The sequence below is a fragment of the Aspergillus tanneri genome (assembly GCF_003426965.1).
Source record: "Aspergillus tanneri strain NIH1004 chromosome Unknown AapTan_4_pilon_pilon_pilon, whole genome shotgun sequence".
NCBI classification, from domain to species: Eukaryota; Fungi; Ascomycota; class Eurotiomycetes; order Eurotiales; family Aspergillaceae; genus Aspergillus; species Aspergillus tanneri.
The window spans coordinates 3330564-3349038 of NW_022984631.1; the positions used below are offsets into that span (position 1 = coordinate 3330564).

Consider the following 18475-nt stretch of genomic DNA (forward strand, 5'->3'; position numbering starts at 1 on the left):
TGGGAGATCTTGCTGGCATCAGCACAGCTTGCCCCATGTGTGAAATATGATTCTATGTACTGTCCGTCCGTCCGCTGGTTTCCCCGGCGGAACCACGTGACTGGAACCGGCTGTCGAACGTCATCGGCTTGGTCTAAGTTTTGGCAGATCCTTCTTCTGTCTCCTACCACTCCGTGGACTAGACTGTTGAATTGGTGATCATGCCAATTCGCCAAACTGCCCGCACTCTGACCATGTTTCCCTCCCCAGCCGGTAACCTCGACTTAGACGCTTTGAGCGGAATCTGTGGGTAGGTCCTCGAGCACACAGACTAGTGTTAACATCTCGCTGACATTTTCTGAAGCTCAATATCAATTGCCTGCTGGGTCGTCGTTTTCTCTCCCCAGATCATCGAAAACTTTCGTCGAGGTTCTGCAGATGGCCTCTCACTCCTCTTTCTCGTCGTCTGGCTGGCTGGCGATGTATTCAACATCCTAGGGGCCGTGATGCAAGGGGTTTTGCCCACCATGGTCATACTTGCTGTTTACTATACGCTTGCGGATATCTTGCTGCTAGGGCAGTGTTTCTATTACCGAGGCTTCAGCCTTCGAGACAAGCTGTCTAGCTCTGACTCCGATGCGCAGGAGAGACTTACAAGTGACACCGAGGCTCCCTCAGAACGGACCACTCTGCTGCCCTCAAAATTGAATGGCTCATTGGATCAGCCGCGTGCCGTCCAAGACCAGCATAGCAGTGGCTACGCACAGGCTACTTCATCGTCTTCCACCCATCATCCCGTATCCCAACTGGACCACAGGAGACACTCGGCAACATCTTCTACCTTCCATGATATACTCCATCCCTCAGTCGATGGAACTCATCTATCTCCGGCAACCCCATTTGTCGATCCTTCGCCTAAGGAAACAAAACCTGTTCGCAGCATCTCCACCCTCCAGGCCCTTGTTTTCAACGTGACTGTAATTCTTTTAGTTTGTGCCGCTGGCATAGTGGGCTGGTATGTCAGCCCGGGCTCGTCAAAAAATAATGGAGGAAAACAAGTACCATCCGATAGTACCGATTCCCTTTCGTTTGACCCCTTGGGGCAAGTCTTTGGATATCTGTGCGCCGTGCTGTATCTCGGCTCGCGTCTGCCCCAGATCCTCTTAAATTACAGGCGCAAATCCACCGAAGGCGTGTCCTTGCTATTTTTCCTATTCGCCTGTATCGGTAACTTGACTTACGTCCTCTCCATTTTCGCCTACTCCCCCGTCTGCCGCGGAAATTCGCCGGAGGAGCCCGGCCGTTGCCGTTCTGGGGAAGCCTTCGGCTTATATGGCCGATATATCCTTGTGAACTTGTCGTGGCTGATTGGAAGTCTGGGGACTCTCTTCCTGGATATGTGTATTTTTGTCCAGTTTTTCCTATATCAGGGGATTTCAGCAATGGAGTAAGTCTGTATTGGCTAAAAAAGGTAGGCGCTCAAGGAGTCAGGATATGGTTTATCTGGATGGGAGGTTATTCTTTAATTTGGGCAATGATTCTACGTTTTACCCGCTATATGTGACGTTCCCCTTTATTGTTATAGATATGTTTATGCCATTGTGCATCAAAAAGAAGTGAAACAGAAGAAATGAAAACCTAGTTACTTATGCATTAATCAAAGACTATTAAATGCAACCGATCACATAACACCCGCTAAAAAGCAATAATGACCTGGTAAACTCCATGGACATCGACTGCATAGTGAGAGAAGCCTGTCTGGAACCCAAAGTAGCCACGCTTCCAGTCACTCTAGTCACTAGGTGGTCGGGCCTCCACCTTCCCTTGGCTCACTTCATTCCAGTTCGTACTGAGAGAAGTGCCCTGGCTTTCCACATAGCTCTTAACCATGGCTCGACGGGTATCCGGATCTGCGCCAGCGTACAGTTTCTTGAAGAAAGCATCAACGGGGTCACCACCTCCGTAGTCCGAGTCAGCCGACTCTGCACCATCCGATTCCTCTCCAGCATCTTCACCCTTGGAATCACCCGTTTCCTCGCCTCTGGCTTTTGCCTTGCCCTTATCTCCGGATTTAGCCTTTTTCGCCGTCAGATTCGATGCCAGCTTGTCCCAGTCCTTTGGCCCGTGGCGTGATGACGAAGGGTAAACTGGTGCTGGCTTGTCTGATGGGGCAGAGCTGACGACGGTTTGTCGGTCTGCCAGCTTAACGTCTGTCGAAGCGGCTTCTAAGGAACTCCACTTCTGTCCCGGAACCTTTTTCCACAACGACATCTCGATCTTTGTTGCCATCACCGAGACCTTGGATGCAGATGGGTCGACCGATGCAAACAGAGGATCAAGAGTGAAATCATACTCGGCGCCCGACGGGAGAGGGAATCCAACCGTAGCCTGTAGTTTACGTTAGTTTTACAATTAGAGAGGTATATCGCCATAAGAATGGCCAAGAAGCGAAATGAAGGGTCATACGGAGTCACTTGTGATTTGGACACTCGCTTTGTCTTTAGGCACCCCCTTCACATACAAGGTCACGACGACGGAGTTGTGAGATTGATACCATTCATGCCGCACTTTGTCAGCAGAAGGGGCAGCCGGGGTACTGGGAACGTTATGTTGGCTTTCCGAGCTCTCGGCGGTAGAAATTACTGCGTTGGCTGGGTTCTGCGGCCTGGTGTTATCGTCGTCCTTATTCGACGCTCCAGCATCACTATCTTCAATCTTCCCCGATTTGAAAGACTCCAGCTGCTTTTTGAGTTCCTTCTCACTGGGAGCGTGGATGCCAGTGGGGAATTCGGTGACGGTCACTGCAGCCTTTTCGTCCCCTTCTGCCAGCTTGTTAAGTTTGCCTTTCACCTTGAGCGTCCAGATGGGGAGCTCTTGCTGGTAGCCATTCTTGGAACTAGAGCCAGTGGCGGCCATCGCATTTTTCACCTTCTCCGATTTATCCTCATATCCGACATCCGCAACGGCCTTCTCCTGAATAATTCCAAAAACAAATGCTGCATCACCGTATTTCTCCAGCTGGTATAGGGTCACGCCCCGTCTCATCTGGGCGGACAGAATGAGTTCCCGTTTCCCACGCTCCCGGGCAAGAGACAGGGCGATCTCCGCATCATGCAACGCAGCCTGGTGGTTGGGACCGCCGTCCGTGGGTTTGAGTCGTGAGAATGCGGTGGATCGTTTGATATAGTAGGGGGGAGCGCGGGGAAGTTCGATCAGCGCCTGAGTATAGTGTAAGATTGCCTTTGGAAAATCAGAGCTGGCGAGCGCCTTGTCGCCCAGGGACGCAGCGTTCATCTTGTCAAGTTGACTAGCTCCCTCTCCGCACGGAGCTCAATCTATGAACGATCTGAATAGTGATATTAATTGGGGCGAAGGAAAGATATCGAAAGAATCAGAGGGGAGACAGTACGTGCAGAAAAAAGGAAAAAGGTAAACAGGGGAAGAAAAACAGGAGATTCTCAGGTGAAGATGGAAAGGTCAGTGTTGATTCCATCGCTTTCTCTCTGGAAATTGCGGGGAGATTGTTGGCGCTTATGTCAGCCATGCGTCATCTCATGTTAGACGTAATTTAACCAGGAAACCGACGGGCCAACTCTGTATTGCATTTAAAATGGCACTCTTTACAAATCTTAATATCTTAACAATGACATATTAATAGGGCCTAGCGTCATATTTAGGCTGATATAATGGCATGTAAACCTATATTATACCTGGAATCTTATAAGTAGTTCTTTATGTTATAAAGAACTGTCTTTAAATACAGCTGTATTTGAAATAACATTGTATTATAGGCTGGAAAAATCTTTAAATCCAAATAAAGGAACATTCTACAGTGTGTACTTAATTAATAGGAATCAACTTTCAGTACATTTAGTATATTGGTTGAGATATTGGGATCGCAAAACGTGCTATTTAATATGCAATACAGAGGTGGCCCCCTGGCTTTCTGGCGCGCTCGTTTACTGATTGCAGTTAATAACTAGTTTATGAAAGCAATGAATGACTGGTCTATGTCTACATGCATTGGAACGAAGCCGATTATTACGTTTCATTATAGATAAATGTACATACAATGGTTGAACTATCCCTCTACAGGCACATCTCTTGCGATTCAGGACAGTAGGCCACTCACAAGAGCTCTTCGTTGCCGAACTTCCGACTATAAAGGCCCAAGGCTCGAATAGGCCAGTAGAGCTTGTAGTTGGGGTACGAAATCATGCTGTACTCTGGTCAGTTTCGGGTTCATCGACCAGTTCAAGGGCAAGCATCGGACTCACCAAGATTGGTTGAAGACTCCTTCGATCGCTTCCTGCAGCCATTCCCCATTCGGCTGCTGGCGAGACATTAGCAGCTTCATGGCTCTTTGGAGTGGTTCTTTGTGCGGATAGCCCGCTTCCATCAATGCCATACAGGCCCAGGCAGTCTGGGTGACCTGGGACTTTTCATGGTGGGTATAGACATGGGTCGCGCTGCTAAGGTAAGATTCCCCCCATCCTCCATCCTCCATCTGCTTGGACAGAAGGAACTCACACCCGCGGCGTGAGTAGTCACTGGTTTCATAAGTCTCACCAATGCTCGCTAGACTCTCCAGAGCAAACATGGCAGCATATGTGAAGCAGATACCCCAGGATCCATACCAGCTTCCATCTGGTCTTTGAACGCGCTTGATGTATTGAACCGCCTTTTCTTTTGCCGCCTTGATCTCGTCCGCGCGGTAATCCGGGTAAAACTTGCTGAACAGAGAAAGAGCCGTAACGGAGGCGGTAGTGCACTCGGGGTGGTCGTAACTAATCATGATGCCACCAAACACCTCGGCAGCATTAAGCCATTCCACCTTGGGGGACGCGCGTGTGATTTCATACTCGGAAAAACCACCGGTAGGATTCTGCATTAATAGTAAACAATCGACACTATCCTTCAACCGTTGCACGGAAATGAGTTTCGGGAAGTTGTGCATCTCCTGAAGCTGGATGGTTGATCGTAAGCCCTCAGCGGTGCAGTCGCTCACGTTGTACCCTTGGGTCTTATTGCTGAATGGCCACGCACCTTTGCGGTGTTGGCGATAGCACTTTTCTTGATCGGGAACATTCTCTTGCAGTTGGTGGTCTTCAAGGAATTCCAAGGCTTTGGTGAGCAACGGGCGCCACTTGGGATCATCTGCAAAGCCGGCAACGACGACAGCCTGAGTAATGAAGGCAGTGTCCCATACTTGGACGCCGTTGGTGCCATTCGATAGCATGCCTTCGTCCTTCACCCACATATAATCATGGAGGCGCTCTCGGTGGCGACGGACCGAGTAGCTATCAGGGCCGTCGTGAACATAACAAGCAATCATATTCATTGGGTTATTCACGGGGCCCAATCCTGCATAATCTGTGTTCTCGTCCTCCATACGAATAAGCTCCCAGGTCCAGTCCTCCGCGCGGCGTACTATCGCGGGCAACCGAAGATAGGGGTTCCAGAGATTTACAAGGAAGAAATTGGCTGTGTTCAGAAGCCATGTCTTAGGGTAATAATTGTCAGCTGGGTGAATGGAGTTCCTGTGGCTTCTGAAGTCAATAGAGTCATACGGCTGTGTGTACAACTCTTGCCGCAGCTGGTTGGTAAGCCGATCTAAAGGATGGCTGAATTTCTTGGACCACAAGTACGACATTGGTAAGAAGACTTGACGCATATGAATCCACCACCGCCAGGGTGCGAATGGAACCCAGTCAGGAAGGAGCCTAGTAGTATCGTTCACATGAGTAACAAACCAGACAGGGCAAGGTCAAGGGAAAGAAGTGATAAACAAACCAGATCTCTGGGGGAACAGGATTGACACAGTCCCATTCCATGACCCCAAGGATACTGAGCCAAAATTTCGACCAATGCGGCCCATAGAGCGCGCCACCAAACTTATGGAGTAGGCCGCGGGCCTTAATCATTCGAGGATCGTCCTCACAGGTGCCGATGAGGCGCAGAGTGACATAATTCATACAGGTGCCGAAGCAAGAGCTATGACCTTCAATGTGGAGGCCCCAGCCACCATCTTCCGGATCCTGGCGCGCAAAGAGATACCTTTTAATCTCCGTTGCATACTCCGGGGGAATCAGGGTGTTGGTCACATAGTAGGTGATGATGATTCCGGGAAGTAGAAACATCGGTCCACCGTACTCACAGGCCCAATTACCCGGCGGAAGTTGTAACTTAGAGAAGAATTCCAGGCCATTTTCGGCACACTGGAGTGGCGTCTTTGGCTTTGGCAATGCAGGAAGATCCTAAACATGGAGTCAGATGGTCGGGACGGCCAGGAATTTAAGGGCGAACAGAGATTCGTACCAAAGGAAGACCCAAGAAGTATTTATCAGCGATCGATTGAGGCCATTTCTCATTCTCTTCATCCGATTCGAGGTAATGCCAGGTTTGGCGACCTCGGTCATCCCGGAGACGCCATCTCGAATAGTCTGTTTTGGGGTCCCCATTGGCATCGGCGCGAAGATGGCCTTCAGCGGCCGTTTTCCAAGGAGCGATGTGGTCGGCGGCCATCTCTGGGGATCGAAGACACCAAACAGTCTTTGGGAGACAACCAGAGCAGATAACAGGACAGCCTAAGAGACTTCCCAGGGATGGAGGAATGATATGCGTGAGAGGAATGGAGTACTTGAAACCCGGGGGAAGATCTAAGCTGCTTAGTCATCAAAAGACTGGCCGAACTGAAATGGAAAACCAACAGGCAGGAACACGAGCTATAGTATACTGGTCTGAGAAGGTGGGTTTCGGTGTTCAGAGCCTGGAGAAACTCGGAAGAAAACTGCTGTTGTGGATCGAGCCCAGAAAGTGAGAAGACAATCACGTCCGCCTGGAAGGAATAAGGATTCTGTAGGATGCTCTCCTCGAGCACATGACGATTGCCTGTTTGGTCTGGCGTGATCTTCGGCCATCTGCATTTCTTTCGGTCGTCGCTCTATGCTATTCAATTTGATTGCCTTGCTCGATGGCGCACAACCGCGCGGAACTCATCCCTAGGGATCGCGTCGATGTGTACATTACCACCACCCTCTCAGCAGCAATTGAGGAGCTTTCGTCGCCTGATGGTCGCCCTACTATCGCCATGAGCCGGAGGCCCCCAAGGACCTCCTGCTATATCGATCCTGCTACTGGAGCCTTGAAGGCGAATGAAGCGGACTCTCGTGTTACCTACTATACTTGGCCAGGAAAAGATGCCTACGAGGCGTGGAAGTTCAGTAAGAGTTCTCTTTGAGACGGAAGTACACTGTGATGCTAAGCGCACACCTGATAGCCATTATATTTCGCATCCTTGCGGTTATCACGGAAGCAATTCACACGGGATTGGTAATCTCCAAAAGGTGTGTACTTCACATGTTCAGGAGACACTTGCTCTCCGATACAGTAGCCGATGCATTGTAGAGACATATATTATAGCGATCCAGCGTGCTTCGGTTCTCAGAGAATTGTTGATACAGTCATCGACGACCTGGCCCACACCATTGGAGTTGACCGAGCGTCGTTGAATGTGGTACATACTCTCTCCAATGTAGATAGATATTGTGCTGAAGTAACTAATTTATGACCAAAGGAGGCCGCTGCAAAAGGGCTTGTCACGGGCCATTATCGGCTACTCTCCAGGACACATGATATACTAGATGGTGGTTCTTCAGAGAAGGTCAGTTAAATGCACCATGATCATCGCAACACAGGTTCGTTCATTACATCAGGATACTTTGATGCCGAGGATACATGACATCGATACAATCGATATTCCGGACGTCAAGTGGATTTTGATCCTTGAAAAGGAGGTACAGAACCCCGGAGAGCCATACTGCGTGAACCTGGTACTTAAGGCATCTAGGCTGTGTATCGTCGACTAGCTAGGAATGGATATCATACCAAGGCAGCAGCTGGAAAGGGGATTCTGATCACGGTAAGTTCTCGTGAGCTGAACCCAGAACAGTAATCAATCTCGACCCAGGGAAAAGGTTATCCGGATCTGTGCACTCGTGAGTTCATCCGCAAAGTGTCTGAAAGTAGCCGACCGTCCGACAAGTCCCCACATATCTACGCTCTGGTTGATAGTGACCCTGACGGCATGGCGATCATGTCAACGTACAAGTACGGCTCCATGGCGCATACGAGCGACAATGCGAGGCTGAACATTCCCGGGTTGCGGTGGCTGGGACTTCGCACATCGGATGTTGTGACGGATGCCAGTCCACTAGGAGACGATGCCCTCCTTCGATTGACCGGTAGGGATAGGAAGAAGGTCATCGCTATGCTGTCAAACAATCCCGTGTGGGCAGCTGACGGGCCCGAGCCGGGATGGCGTGCGGAGCTACAGCAAATGCTCATGTTGAATCTAAAAGCTGAGCTTGAAATTCTGTATGACCGGGATGGTGGCATCGAGGGTTGGATCGACCAGAAGATGGCCACTGTGGAGTGACGGATCTGTTCAGAGTGACCCGGAGGGGATATCCTGAAGACTGTAATTATATTGCATTCACATCAGTGGCCTACAGCACAGACATTGTTAGATACGGATCAAGTTGTAGGAAAGCCTTCGCAAATTCTATCATCGCTTGACCTACTTATGACATGGAAGAAGAATATAAGGCCAACTGAATGTTCAGAAGACATAAGAACGCACCACAAACGCCAGTGCCACGTTAACAAAGAGACAATGCGTGCAACCAGACCATGCTATGCAACGCGCTGGGTGACCAAAGCATATATGGACCCGGCAACCTATATACTGACAACAGCCTCTTCCCTTTACAATCCTAGACCCTTGCGGACTTCATCCCGAACCTTACGCACGTATTCACTCCTCCGTTCCCGCCACATCTTCGCAGCCTCGACATTGGCAGGACTCTCGTCATTCGGCTCGGCCAGCATACTCATGACGGAGATCAGGATCTTCTCCACGCTCTGGATAGGTGACCATCGCTCCGAAGCATGCTCGTAGTGATTGGGGTCATCACCGGGAGGGTGAAGGATCGAGATACAAACTGTTCCATTTGGGTACACTGGTGGACGGTCAGTTAGACACAGGGAAAAAAAAGAAAAAAAAAAAAGAGAGAGCGAGAGAGAGCGAGAGAGAGGCACTCACCATTGGGATGCCAGACCCCACCGCTCACGAATTTCATTGTCGGTGGACTTAGTGGATAATCTTTGGGGAACTTCAACTCGGCCGCAAAGACGCCACCTTCGAACGGGGTGCCCTCCGGACCCTGGATAAGCGCCTCCCAGTGAAACATGTCATCCTCGGTGACCGGACCAGCCGTGATTCCATCGGGAGGATTCGTCGAGAGATTCTTGTATTCATGGAATAGACGTTTTTGCGCAACAGACGACATGATAAGAGACAAATTTCGGCAGGGCGGATCGACAGAATGCGGGGAAGAGATGTTCTCAGATCAACGAATCAGTCGGCTGGTTGGTTGGCCTCGGCAAATGTATGGACTGGAATCGGAGACCAATCGAAGGACGAAGAGAGAGGAAGAGAGAGTGATGGTAGGATCGCAAGACTCGAGGTGCAAGAAGCCTTTGGGGGTTGAAGGGGGAGAGGGAAAAGAAGGAGGGAAGAGGACTCGCGCGGGCAAAAGCGCTTTCGTTGCCACCGCTAAAAAAAGGCGGAGGTCATTCGAGGTTTATCAGTTGCCGCCAACACTGCAGGAGTGCTCTCCCACGCATTCACGAATACATCATCATTATTATTACAGGAGAATAGTAAGATCTATATACAGAGCCAATTGCTAATTTATCATTTGCCAAGTGTTCATCAACTGTTGTTAGAACCAATCCATGTCGTCCCCTTCGCCGTCTCCATCGGCTGGATCTTCTGCAGTCCAGGGATCGTCCTGGTCCTGATCCTGGGACCAAGGGTCCTCCCAGACATCTCCATATGGTCCTGTCTGCCCGGGTGACGACGCTTGTTGGTCGACTGGCGGTGTCTGATCGGGCGGAGCGGACGAGGACGTGCTTTCTCCTGGCCTGCTCCGAGACATGGCTTCATATCCAGCCATGGCCCCCGCACCGGCAGCACCGGCAGCAGCACCATCTGCCATGCCACCGGCTGCTCCCGCTCGACCAAGAGTCCCTGCGGCAGCTCCGCCAACAGCGCCCGCTTCGCCAGCAGCGGCGCCGGCGGCAGACTCTCCTCCAAACCCGGGGATCCATAGAGGCATGAATCCGAATCCGCCAGAATCACTATGATGGCTAAAGTAGTCGAAGTCGATGCCCACAGCAGTAGCTAGCATTATCGCACGCTGGTCGAGGGTCATGCCGTCACCGGCATTCTCTGGGGTGGCCCCTTGTTCAGCACCGAGCGCCGCCGAATCCATTCGTAGAGCGTAGACACCGGTATCCGTGAAAATCTCGCGCGCAAACCCAGCAAAGTTACGATTGACGGACCCAATCAACCGACTGTCCGCCGAGCGAAGGCTAAAGTCCCAGGACAGGAAAGGCTCGTCCACGTAGGCAAATTGGTTATACTCACCCAGACTCTGTGCGCCCTTTGTCGTTTGAGACCACTGTATCTGCTGTGCGTCAGACAGACCCGATTGCCGCAGCGGTATTCTCTCCGTTCGCATGTGTGTTGTCGGGTTTGGTGAATGGTGATAGGTGAAAAGATTGTATTTCCGACGCAGTGGAGCCCATTGCTGCTGGGCTTCTCCCACGATGCGCATATCTTCGAATGCCAGTGGCGAGATTCGAGCATTAGAGGTGCCCGTGGCCTGCGCAAGCGAACCCAGCGGAACGGGTTGGAGAGTCGTGGAAGGTGAATAAGCGCTCTTCGCACTATCGAGAGGGTCGTAGACTCGGATCCGAGAGTTGATCCATGAGAATGGACGGTGAAACTGGGACAGTCAGAATCAAAGACGGACCTCTCTTTTGTGGTCGTAGACAGACATACTCGAAGCACTTCGTTCTCATGTCTATCAAACACATGCGTCACGAAACTCCGATGCGTTCGGAACCACTGCCGGGCCATCATATTGGCCATACCTTTCTCCTGCTCTGCCATATACCCAATATGATTCCCATTTGCATCCATAACCACGTACTTGTTGGCTTGTTCAAATCCACTATCACAGGACACCACCGTCAGTCAGCCTGGGTCCTCGACTGGATTGCAATGAGCCAAACGATACTCACATCATAACATTCATCATCTCTAACTGCCGCTGGACCACCAGCCCAGAGTTGGCCAATATAGCCGTTGCCGGATGTGTCTCTTTCAGCACGGCATGCGGATCTTCTGGAATATGGACGGGAGCGAGCAGCGTGTTCTGGGAAGGGCTATAGTTGGTATTCGGGGAACTTGAGTTATCCGTCTCTGGAATAGGGGATATCCGTTCCTTTCGAATAGGATCTGGTCTCCGTATCGAATTCCGAGGACCACGAGGATTAATACGCCCTCTGGCGAATGAACTTGAGAGCGCTCGACCTGGCGCTTGAATCCACCGCAATGGCGGCTGGCAGAGTGTTGTACTCCACATTGCTCGAACAAGTGCAGTAGATGGTATAAGACAGTGCGCAGCGAGGAGGGATATTAGTTCGTCGGGAGAGAGTAGGGAACGAGGCTGTAGACGAACAGGAAGAGGAATGCGATGCGTGGTGGGCAGAAATTATGACAAAGAGCGAGGCGGAGTTTAGCGGAGATAAAGATAGTGGCAGAAGTAACCAGAAGCATACCAGAACAGTAACGTGGACGGTGAGCAAGAGTTTGGCTAAAGTCAGTTCAGTTTCATTATTCTAGAATGTACAGGTCTTTATTCGGGTGGTATTAGCCTTATTTCGCTGGCTGGTCTGTCGTACTGACGAAAGCTATGTCAATACTTCCACGTGAGTAATGCTCGTTCATAGACACAACTGCTACGAAGGCGAATCGCCATCATACTTCGATGGATGCAATTCGTTATTTGAACTGAGTTGGAAATCTTATCCAAGGCTTTGAGATACTTCAACACGCCGCCCTTTTGCTATCTACGAATCTGGATGTAACAATCCCCCCACAGAAGAGAACCTTGAATGTCTAAAGAAATCACAAAAGCCCCTTCCGAGCCAACTCAATCTTTCGCGATGCTTCCCCAGCTTGATATCCGCCCCTCGAAACACAAACTGCACTCCCTTCACCCAGTTCGACCTTCTCCTCTACGTCCGGGTGAGGGCATGGACAATGATGGGGAAAATGAACGCATGCGAGGGTTCCAGGGCAGAGGTATTTATCGCAATGTGCTGTTGTGATGATACCACATGTCAGTCAACGGTCAACCAGGCCGATACTCAGAGGGTTCGGATGGCCATTTACCTGATTCCCATTGACTCTGATACCGTGAACTGTCACTAGGTACGTTCTGAGGGGCTTGTTGTTGGCGTTCCTGGTGACCACCGCCACCTCCAAACATGTGCTCGAAGAACTGGAATTGGGCGTGTGCCACAGAGGCCAACAGGACCCAAGCGACGAGGGTCTTAATCCACGCTGGCAACATCGTAGGAGGGAAATATGGGACAGAGTAGAACACAACAATTAAATTCCCCAATTCCCATATAGGAAGAAAACCCAACTGTCAAAGAACTAGGAGACAGACGGGGAATCGCGTAGTCTCAGTGCCTGCGTTCATCAATAAAGTCATCGTGGTCTCTATACCAAAACAGCCAAAGCCACCCACACGTGACCTTGCCAAGACCATCTGCACCGAGAAAAAAGTCGCTCCAACTCAGCGCAACCACCTCGAACAGTGTCCTCCATTCGCCCCAAATCTACAAGCAATGCTACAGCCGAGACTACTGGCGCCTATACGGGCACTGGAGAGGGCAATTGTCCCCTCTCTCCGTTTGTCTCAGCCGATCTCTCGCCCCTCGCCATCAATGCTCTCACGAACCACCGTCGCGCCGACTACATTCTCGAACTTCCTCCTCCCTCTTTCCCATGTCCGTCATGCCTCTCACGCCACCCAGGGTACGGCAAATAGACATTCCCGTGATCCGGCTGGAAAACGTCTTGGTGCAAAGCGAACCGGTGGTGAATACGTTGTTCCCGGATGTATCATCTTTCGTCAACGCGGAACGAAATGGTTTGCTGGGGAGAACTGCGCCATAGGTCGAGACCATACCATCTATGCCACCGAGGCCGGTTATGTGCGCTACTACCTTGACCCCGAGCGACATCCGGATCGGAAGTACATTGGAGTTTGCTTCGAGAAGGATGGTAAACTACCGACACCGCGAAATGCCCCGTCTAGACGGAAACTGAATCGGGTTGCTGTTTCCCGCATGTCCGATGCCCCCGTCGAGCCTCAGTCGAATTCGGTGGCGGCGGGAGAAACGGATTCTGTGGTTGGGAATGTGGAAGTCGTGGAAACTGAGACGGGCGCTCGGCTACGTCCTGGTTATATGTATCGCGAAGCCAATTGGCAGATTGGTCGCGCTGCGGAGAAAGCTGGTATTACAGCTAAGCCGTATGATCGCAACAACCGCTGGATGGCCTGGAGAAAGAGACAGGCTAGAGCCAACCGTGCTGCCCAGATGAAGAGCCTGAAGAACAAGAAGAAGTCGTCGAAGAAGGGCAAAGGAGGCCGATAAATGATGCGTGTCTGATTATTCCCTCCTACCATCCTTCTAATATGCGTACATGCTTTGATTGTGTCACACAATAACGGGATCTATAGGTGTTTTTGTTTTGTATTATAGGAAGATATTCGCAATTACTAAGTCATTACTCAATGTACAATGAATGTATGTCAAGTGTCTCCCGAAATTGTAGGGGTAGGACTTCGTATAGGAGGCATTAAATATAAATCATTCAGATAGCCTGACACGCAAATTGAAGAAGGATGGGGTATATACGCTAGCATTCATGCCTTAGATCCTCGAATATTGTAAGAGAGAATTCCCGCACATATACGTACTTGACTTTCTAGAGAGCTTGATGTCTTTCCCTTTCCATTTTTGTGCTCACACTCACTGATTTTTGCTCACTGAGCAGAGGGGTTACGTATCTCAGCTATGTTTTAGTTATAAGCATAATGATCTTTATATCTTGCGCACGCCGCTGCCCGAGTATGTTCCGCTTAGACCCATTAAACCAAAGGCCGCCACATTCACAGACTTCGAATCTGCTGTCATGCCTGTGTTTGCTTTTGAAAGGTCTATAGCACTGCAAGAGGTTATTTAGCTTAATAGAAACAGGTTCCACTGTACTCTGCTTTATGCTTGACCGACTACAGGGTGCAAGGCTTGACACTTAAATCTGCAATTATCAACCTAAAAGACAGCCCTAAAGCGCGAGGTCAAGATCATTACAAAATATACTAATCGACATACGTCTAGCTGTCAAGGCTTCAGTCGCTAAGTGGACTTCGTCTCCTGTAAAAAATCAAGATGAAAGATTTGCAGTCTAAACTAATTTCTTACCTGTTAAACGAGATGCGGCGACTGCACGATCTAGAAAAAGAAACCATACATAGATAGAATACAATTGTATTACTCTAATCCGACCACTCACTACGAGTCCTGTTGTATAATAGATATCTGTCTAGTATATACACACTACAATGCACGCCTGAACTTCCAGGTTTGCCCTGTTGCATACCTCGTCGCCCATCGCCCTGTCGTCCATTCCCAAGCACCTGTCAGTCGTCCCAAGGACATTCGCGAGTTGAGCGTCTTAGTCTTCTGGCTTGAAAACTCAGTGTTTCCGAATAGGCCAGAGTACAGAACCTGTTTAGTGATCAACCCGCTCATTAGCAGACTGCTCAATGACGTCTTACTTCCTGGTGCGCCATACACAAATGACAACTACTACGGAGGATGAAGAGACTGATAGGGATCATACCACTGCTGTAGCGCAGGATAGCAGGCTATCGAAGGATACAGCGGTAGCTCATGTCAACAATGTTCCAGAATCTCAACCATCTCAAATAGTGGCTCCTCCACCACAGAGCCTGAAGACAGGGCTCAATGCGCTTAACTGCGAGAGAATTAACGCTAGGTTCTTACAAGACCTTTCTGAATTTCTATCTTGTGAGATTGCCTAAACTGGCTGGATGGAAGTTCTTGGGGTAGCCATCCCTTAGTAGAGGGCTGGCCCTTATTTTCTCAGAAGTGGTCAGCCGTACCAGGTGTGAAAGAAAAACATCAGTCAAAAGCCTCAAATTCCAGAACACACCTGTATTGCTTGCACTATTAGAAGCCATACATCGCTCTATCCCATGGCTCTTGAAAGCGGTCTATGTGTGAGAATATCAATTTCCTGTCTTGATACTCTTGTACTGGGGTCAATGAAGGGACTTCCACTGAGGTTCTATAATACTAAGCTTGTCTCTGTGAGTCGTGGCTTCTCCCCATGGCTCACTCATCTCATTCGAGCCCACTTGCCACGGGCCAACTGCTATATGTATCTAAGCTAGACCAATATCAACTTCTTCTCGGATCTCCTGGGCAATTCGCCCAGCTTGTTTCCTGCTCTTCACACTCCTTACCAAGAACAACCCAATCCGCTCGCGCAGAACCTAACTTGTTCTCCATCCTCATACCTATTTTGGCTATTTATATACGTGCCCAAAACCCTCACTGATTAGTATTTAATTTTCTAGAATGCTCTAGTTATTCAGGAATTCAACCCTCAGGAATTGATATCTTTGGCCATGGAATTACTACTGTATTCCGAATACCATAGACATTGACATAAAGCTTTTGACTGGAGCCAAAACGCGTGAGGTGGCCAGCTCACTTACGGGATACAATACATGCAGCCTTAGGCTGCGCACAGCCGGAGGAATGAATAAATGAATACTCATATACCAAGGTATATGGCTTTGGCATATAACCAAATGGATATATAAGGACACTCATTTCTCATGTATTTAGGATTTTCCTGATCAATCATCATTGTTACTTGAGACCTATCTTTAGTACTAAATTAACCAGTATCGACTCATTCGCACTCTCTGAACTGTCTGGTATACGTACTGGATAGGTCTGGCCTTTTGCACTTGAGCTTTTTATAGTTTAGTTACAGCACCCTTGGACCTTCCAGGTCACCCTCACGGCACATCAGCATAGAGGCTCTGTAAATTCTGACACTCAGGTTTTACCCTCGCCTACGCAAGATAGCTAACTGGGTTCGCAGAACTCCTGTACGAATCCCCGGGCGTAACATATTTAGTAGCTCTCACTCTCGCTTACTGGCATTAAAAGCAAAAGTTATCTAAAATAGTCCCGTGCAAGCCCTACTGCCAAACCCGAACGACTCAACAGAATAGAAAAAGCCCTATATTGCTGTTACTACACTAACATATACTGAAATATGTACTGGTAAGAGACATGAATGCGACTTGGGACACTATCAATTTATCTTTCGTTTGTCTAATCCCCACCTCTTCTTTATCACATCTGCCGGTACATAGTTCGCTATGTCTTGAACAATTTCCTTAAGAGGCAACCATTTGATATCGTAATCCACCCCATCAAGCCCCAAAGCATCAACCTGGTGACACCTGCTACTCTTCTTGGAGGAGGTGGGTTGTTTAACATTGCTATTCTTGTCCATGTTCGCGTCCTAGCTGACGAAACCTCTGTTAGCTGATTAACCAAAATTTTGGGGGTGGGGGGTATGGCCACCTTTTTTAGCTTGAGAATATAAGGGGATTCAATGCGGTTTAGAACGAGGGACGGACTGAGGCAGACTCATTTATATGAGCCTCGACTCCCGTGACTACTACTAGTACGGTCAGATGAGTTGTTGCTTAATTTCTAATAGGCGATATACTTGGCTTGATTTACCCTAAATTTGTACTGCTCTGACTGGGCGCACCTAGCATAAAGAGCTTGCAAGGCATGAAGTACATACATTGACCAAGTCAAACAATGAAAACTACCAAAATTCAAAAAAGTAAGAAAAGATAATACATTACATGCTGAGCCAAATCAGGCCTGTTGAGTCGAAGTTGGCCCATCAGGTCTGCATTCATAACGGGCCTCATCCGGGAGTGTTGATAAACACACGGCATCACACTAGTGCTGTGCGCCTGATCGGAATGGGTGTGCCAAAGCTCTATAGTGGTCCCAGTCATTCATGGCCACCATCATTTGGATAGCTTGGTAATCAACCCCGTACGCGAGCCTGGTCGACATCACCGACGCATGGCCTGGCGCACGGTCATTGATTTCTAATAGGAACACGTCGGACTCCGTTGGTGACCTGTCTTCGGATGGGAATAAGTCTTAAAACTCTATCTTCTTAGGCATAATGCTCGGCAGAATGGCGCAACTTCCCTTCGACACGGAAGAGCCCCGTGCACAAATTCAAGACAAGGTCTATCGTTGAACGTCTTGAACGTCTTGAGCGTAATGCACGATCATGACGTTATTATCTGACTTTCTGAATGGGTCCGTCATTTTTTTGTTCATAACTCGCCCTGAAGCTTCGGGAAGATGACTCCAAAGTCTGAGTTTCTGTGCAATCCTGGAATCATCAACGAGACAGTTGTCTGTAAACGTGGTAACTCCAATCAAATCATGGGTTTGACTCTCGATAGCTTCTTTAATCCTAGTTTTGGAGACTGGCATCGGGGTCAGATCTACTGGGAGACATGCCTCCATCAGATTTGCGTCGTACTCGAGAGGAAGCCACGTATCTGCAAGACCCAGTACAATAACTGAGATACCAAGATCCCGCGCCACGTTGAGAATATGCTTCATGGCTTTTGGAAGACGAACTCCCATCATGACGAGCCGGTTCTGAAGTAAAGGCGTGGGTAGAATCCACCGAATCGACAACCTTTCCGCAATATCATGCGCCAGGAGTTTCATGGTCTCTTCAAGATCGGCCAGACTTGTGGATACTCTCCAAGCTCCAACCGAGCTTCTGAAAAGTTTGTTCAAGGACAGATGTGAAGGGTCAGAAGACAGGGTATCCACCTGACAGCGCGCAGACGCAAATGTATCGCAATCCAGAACACGAGAACAACCGAAGATTCGTATGTTGAGATAATTAGTCGGATCGCAATAAGAAGCCACTCTCGACGGAGAGCAATATTTTCACCACGCACGCTGGAGCATTGCTCCCTGCGAACAGAAGTGCCGTAAGTGTAATGTATTCTAGAGCTTTATAGATTTGCTGAGGGTGACCGTAGACGCCCACGCCTTCCACAGCGTCATCAGTTTGCTCGATCTTTTTCGGAGCAAAGCTTCAACTGACACCGCATCTGGAAGCTCGAGTCTTTGACGAAGATCAAATCACTTGACTGTAGAATGCAGCTCTGCCCACTATCGCCAAGAGCAAGTCATTGAACTCGGGCCGAACCCAGATAGGAGATGGGATATCTGTGTGTAGAATAGGTGAGTCTAATGCACCCAGGCCATTCTCTATGGGCAGACTGATTCTTACTCGAAGCCATTTCTGTAGTCAGATTCGTTTGAATATGAATCTGGAGAGCCTGCCTGTGTTTGGTTACTTGAAAATTCTCTGTTAAATAAACATTTTTGCTATCTCTGA

General features: G+C 49.2%; 9 protein-coding genes across 9 annotated transcripts; 3 read left to right on the plus strand and 6 right to left on the minus strand.

Moving 5' to 3' along the window:
* Positions 1 to 200: 200 nt before the first annotated feature.
* On the plus strand, positions 201 to 1613 carry ATNIH1004_006264 (PQ-loop repeat-containing protein; the record flags this gene model as incomplete). Its single annotated transcript, XM_033570899.1, has 3 exons — positions 201 to 289; positions 344 to 1426; positions 1565 to 1613. The coding sequence occupies 3 exons, from the start codon at positions 201 to 203 to the stop codon at positions 1611 to 1613; spliced, it is 1221 nt and encodes a 406-aa protein (XP_033426931.1).
* A 157-nt stretch (positions 1614 to 1770) lies between these two features.
* ATNIH1004_006265 (co-chaperone SGT1) lies at positions 1771 to 3273 on the minus strand (the record flags this gene model as incomplete). The annotated part of the gene is made up of 2 exons (XM_033570900.1): positions 1771 to 2367; positions 2446 to 3273. 2 exons carry the CDS (start codon positions 3271 to 3273, stop codon positions 1771 to 1773), a joined length of 1425 nt encoding a protein of 474 aa, XP_033426932.1.
* An 834-nt stretch (positions 3274 to 4107) lies between these two features.
* Positions 4108 to 6504, minus strand: ERG7 (terpene cyclase/mutase family protein; the record flags this gene model as incomplete). The annotated part of the gene is made up of 4 exons (XM_033570901.1): positions 4108 to 4198; positions 4257 to 5702; positions 5773 to 6236; positions 6298 to 6504. The coding sequence occupies 4 exons, from the start codon at positions 6502 to 6504 to the stop codon at positions 4108 to 4110; spliced, it is 2208 nt and encodes a 735-aa protein (XP_033426933.1).
* A 448-nt stretch (positions 6505 to 6952) lies between these two features.
* On the plus strand, positions 6953 to 8416 carry ATNIH1004_006267 (putative meiosis-specific topoisomerase Spo11; the record flags this gene model as incomplete). Its single annotated transcript, XM_033570902.1, has 7 exons — positions 6953 to 7202; positions 7259 to 7325; positions 7402 to 7495; positions 7556 to 7642; positions 7695 to 7811; positions 7871 to 7900; positions 7949 to 8416. 7 exons carry the CDS (start codon positions 6953 to 6955, stop codon positions 8414 to 8416), a joined length of 1113 nt encoding a protein of 370 aa, XP_033426934.1.
* A 329-nt stretch (positions 8417 to 8745) lies between these two features.
* On the minus strand, positions 8746 to 9329 carry UBC7 (E2 ubiquitin-conjugating protein UBC7; the record flags this gene model as incomplete). Its single annotated transcript, XM_033570903.1, has 2 exons — positions 8746 to 8999; positions 9083 to 9329. 2 exons carry the CDS (start codon positions 9327 to 9329, stop codon positions 8746 to 8748), a joined length of 501 nt encoding a protein of 166 aa, XP_033426935.1.
* A 435-nt stretch (positions 9330 to 9764) lies between these two features.
* ATNIH1004_006269 (scramblase family protein) lies at positions 9765 to 11474 on the minus strand (the record flags this gene model as incomplete). The annotated part of the gene is made up of 3 exons (XM_033570904.1): positions 9765 to 10832; positions 10889 to 11060; positions 11131 to 11474. The coding sequence occupies 3 exons, from the start codon at positions 11472 to 11474 to the stop codon at positions 9765 to 9767; spliced, it is 1584 nt and encodes a 527-aa protein (XP_033426936.1).
* Positions 11475 to 12019: 545 nt separating this feature from the next.
* lcl2 lies at positions 12020 to 12467 on the minus strand (the record flags this gene model as incomplete). Its single annotated transcript, XM_033570905.1, has 2 exons — positions 12020 to 12213; positions 12287 to 12467. 2 exons carry the CDS (start codon positions 12465 to 12467, stop codon positions 12020 to 12022), a joined length of 375 nt encoding a protein of 124 aa, XP_033426937.1.
* Positions 12468 to 12846: 379 nt separating this feature from the next.
* MRPL2 (mitochondrial 54S ribosomal protein bL27m) lies at positions 12847 to 13560 on the plus strand (the record flags this gene model as incomplete). The annotated part of the gene is made up of 1 exon (XM_033570906.1): positions 12847 to 13560. One exon carries the CDS (start codon positions 12847 to 12849, stop codon positions 13558 to 13560), a length of 714 nt encoding a protein of 237 aa, XP_033426938.1.
* A 3735-nt stretch (positions 13561 to 17295) lies between these two features.
* ATNIH1004_006272 (uncharacterized protein) lies at positions 17296 to 17790 on the minus strand (the record flags this gene model as incomplete). The annotated part of the gene is made up of 1 exon (XM_033570907.1): positions 17296 to 17790. One exon carries the CDS (start codon positions 17788 to 17790, stop codon positions 17296 to 17298), a length of 495 nt encoding a protein of 164 aa, XP_033426939.1.
* Between the last annotated feature and the right edge of the window lie 685 nt (positions 17791 to 18475).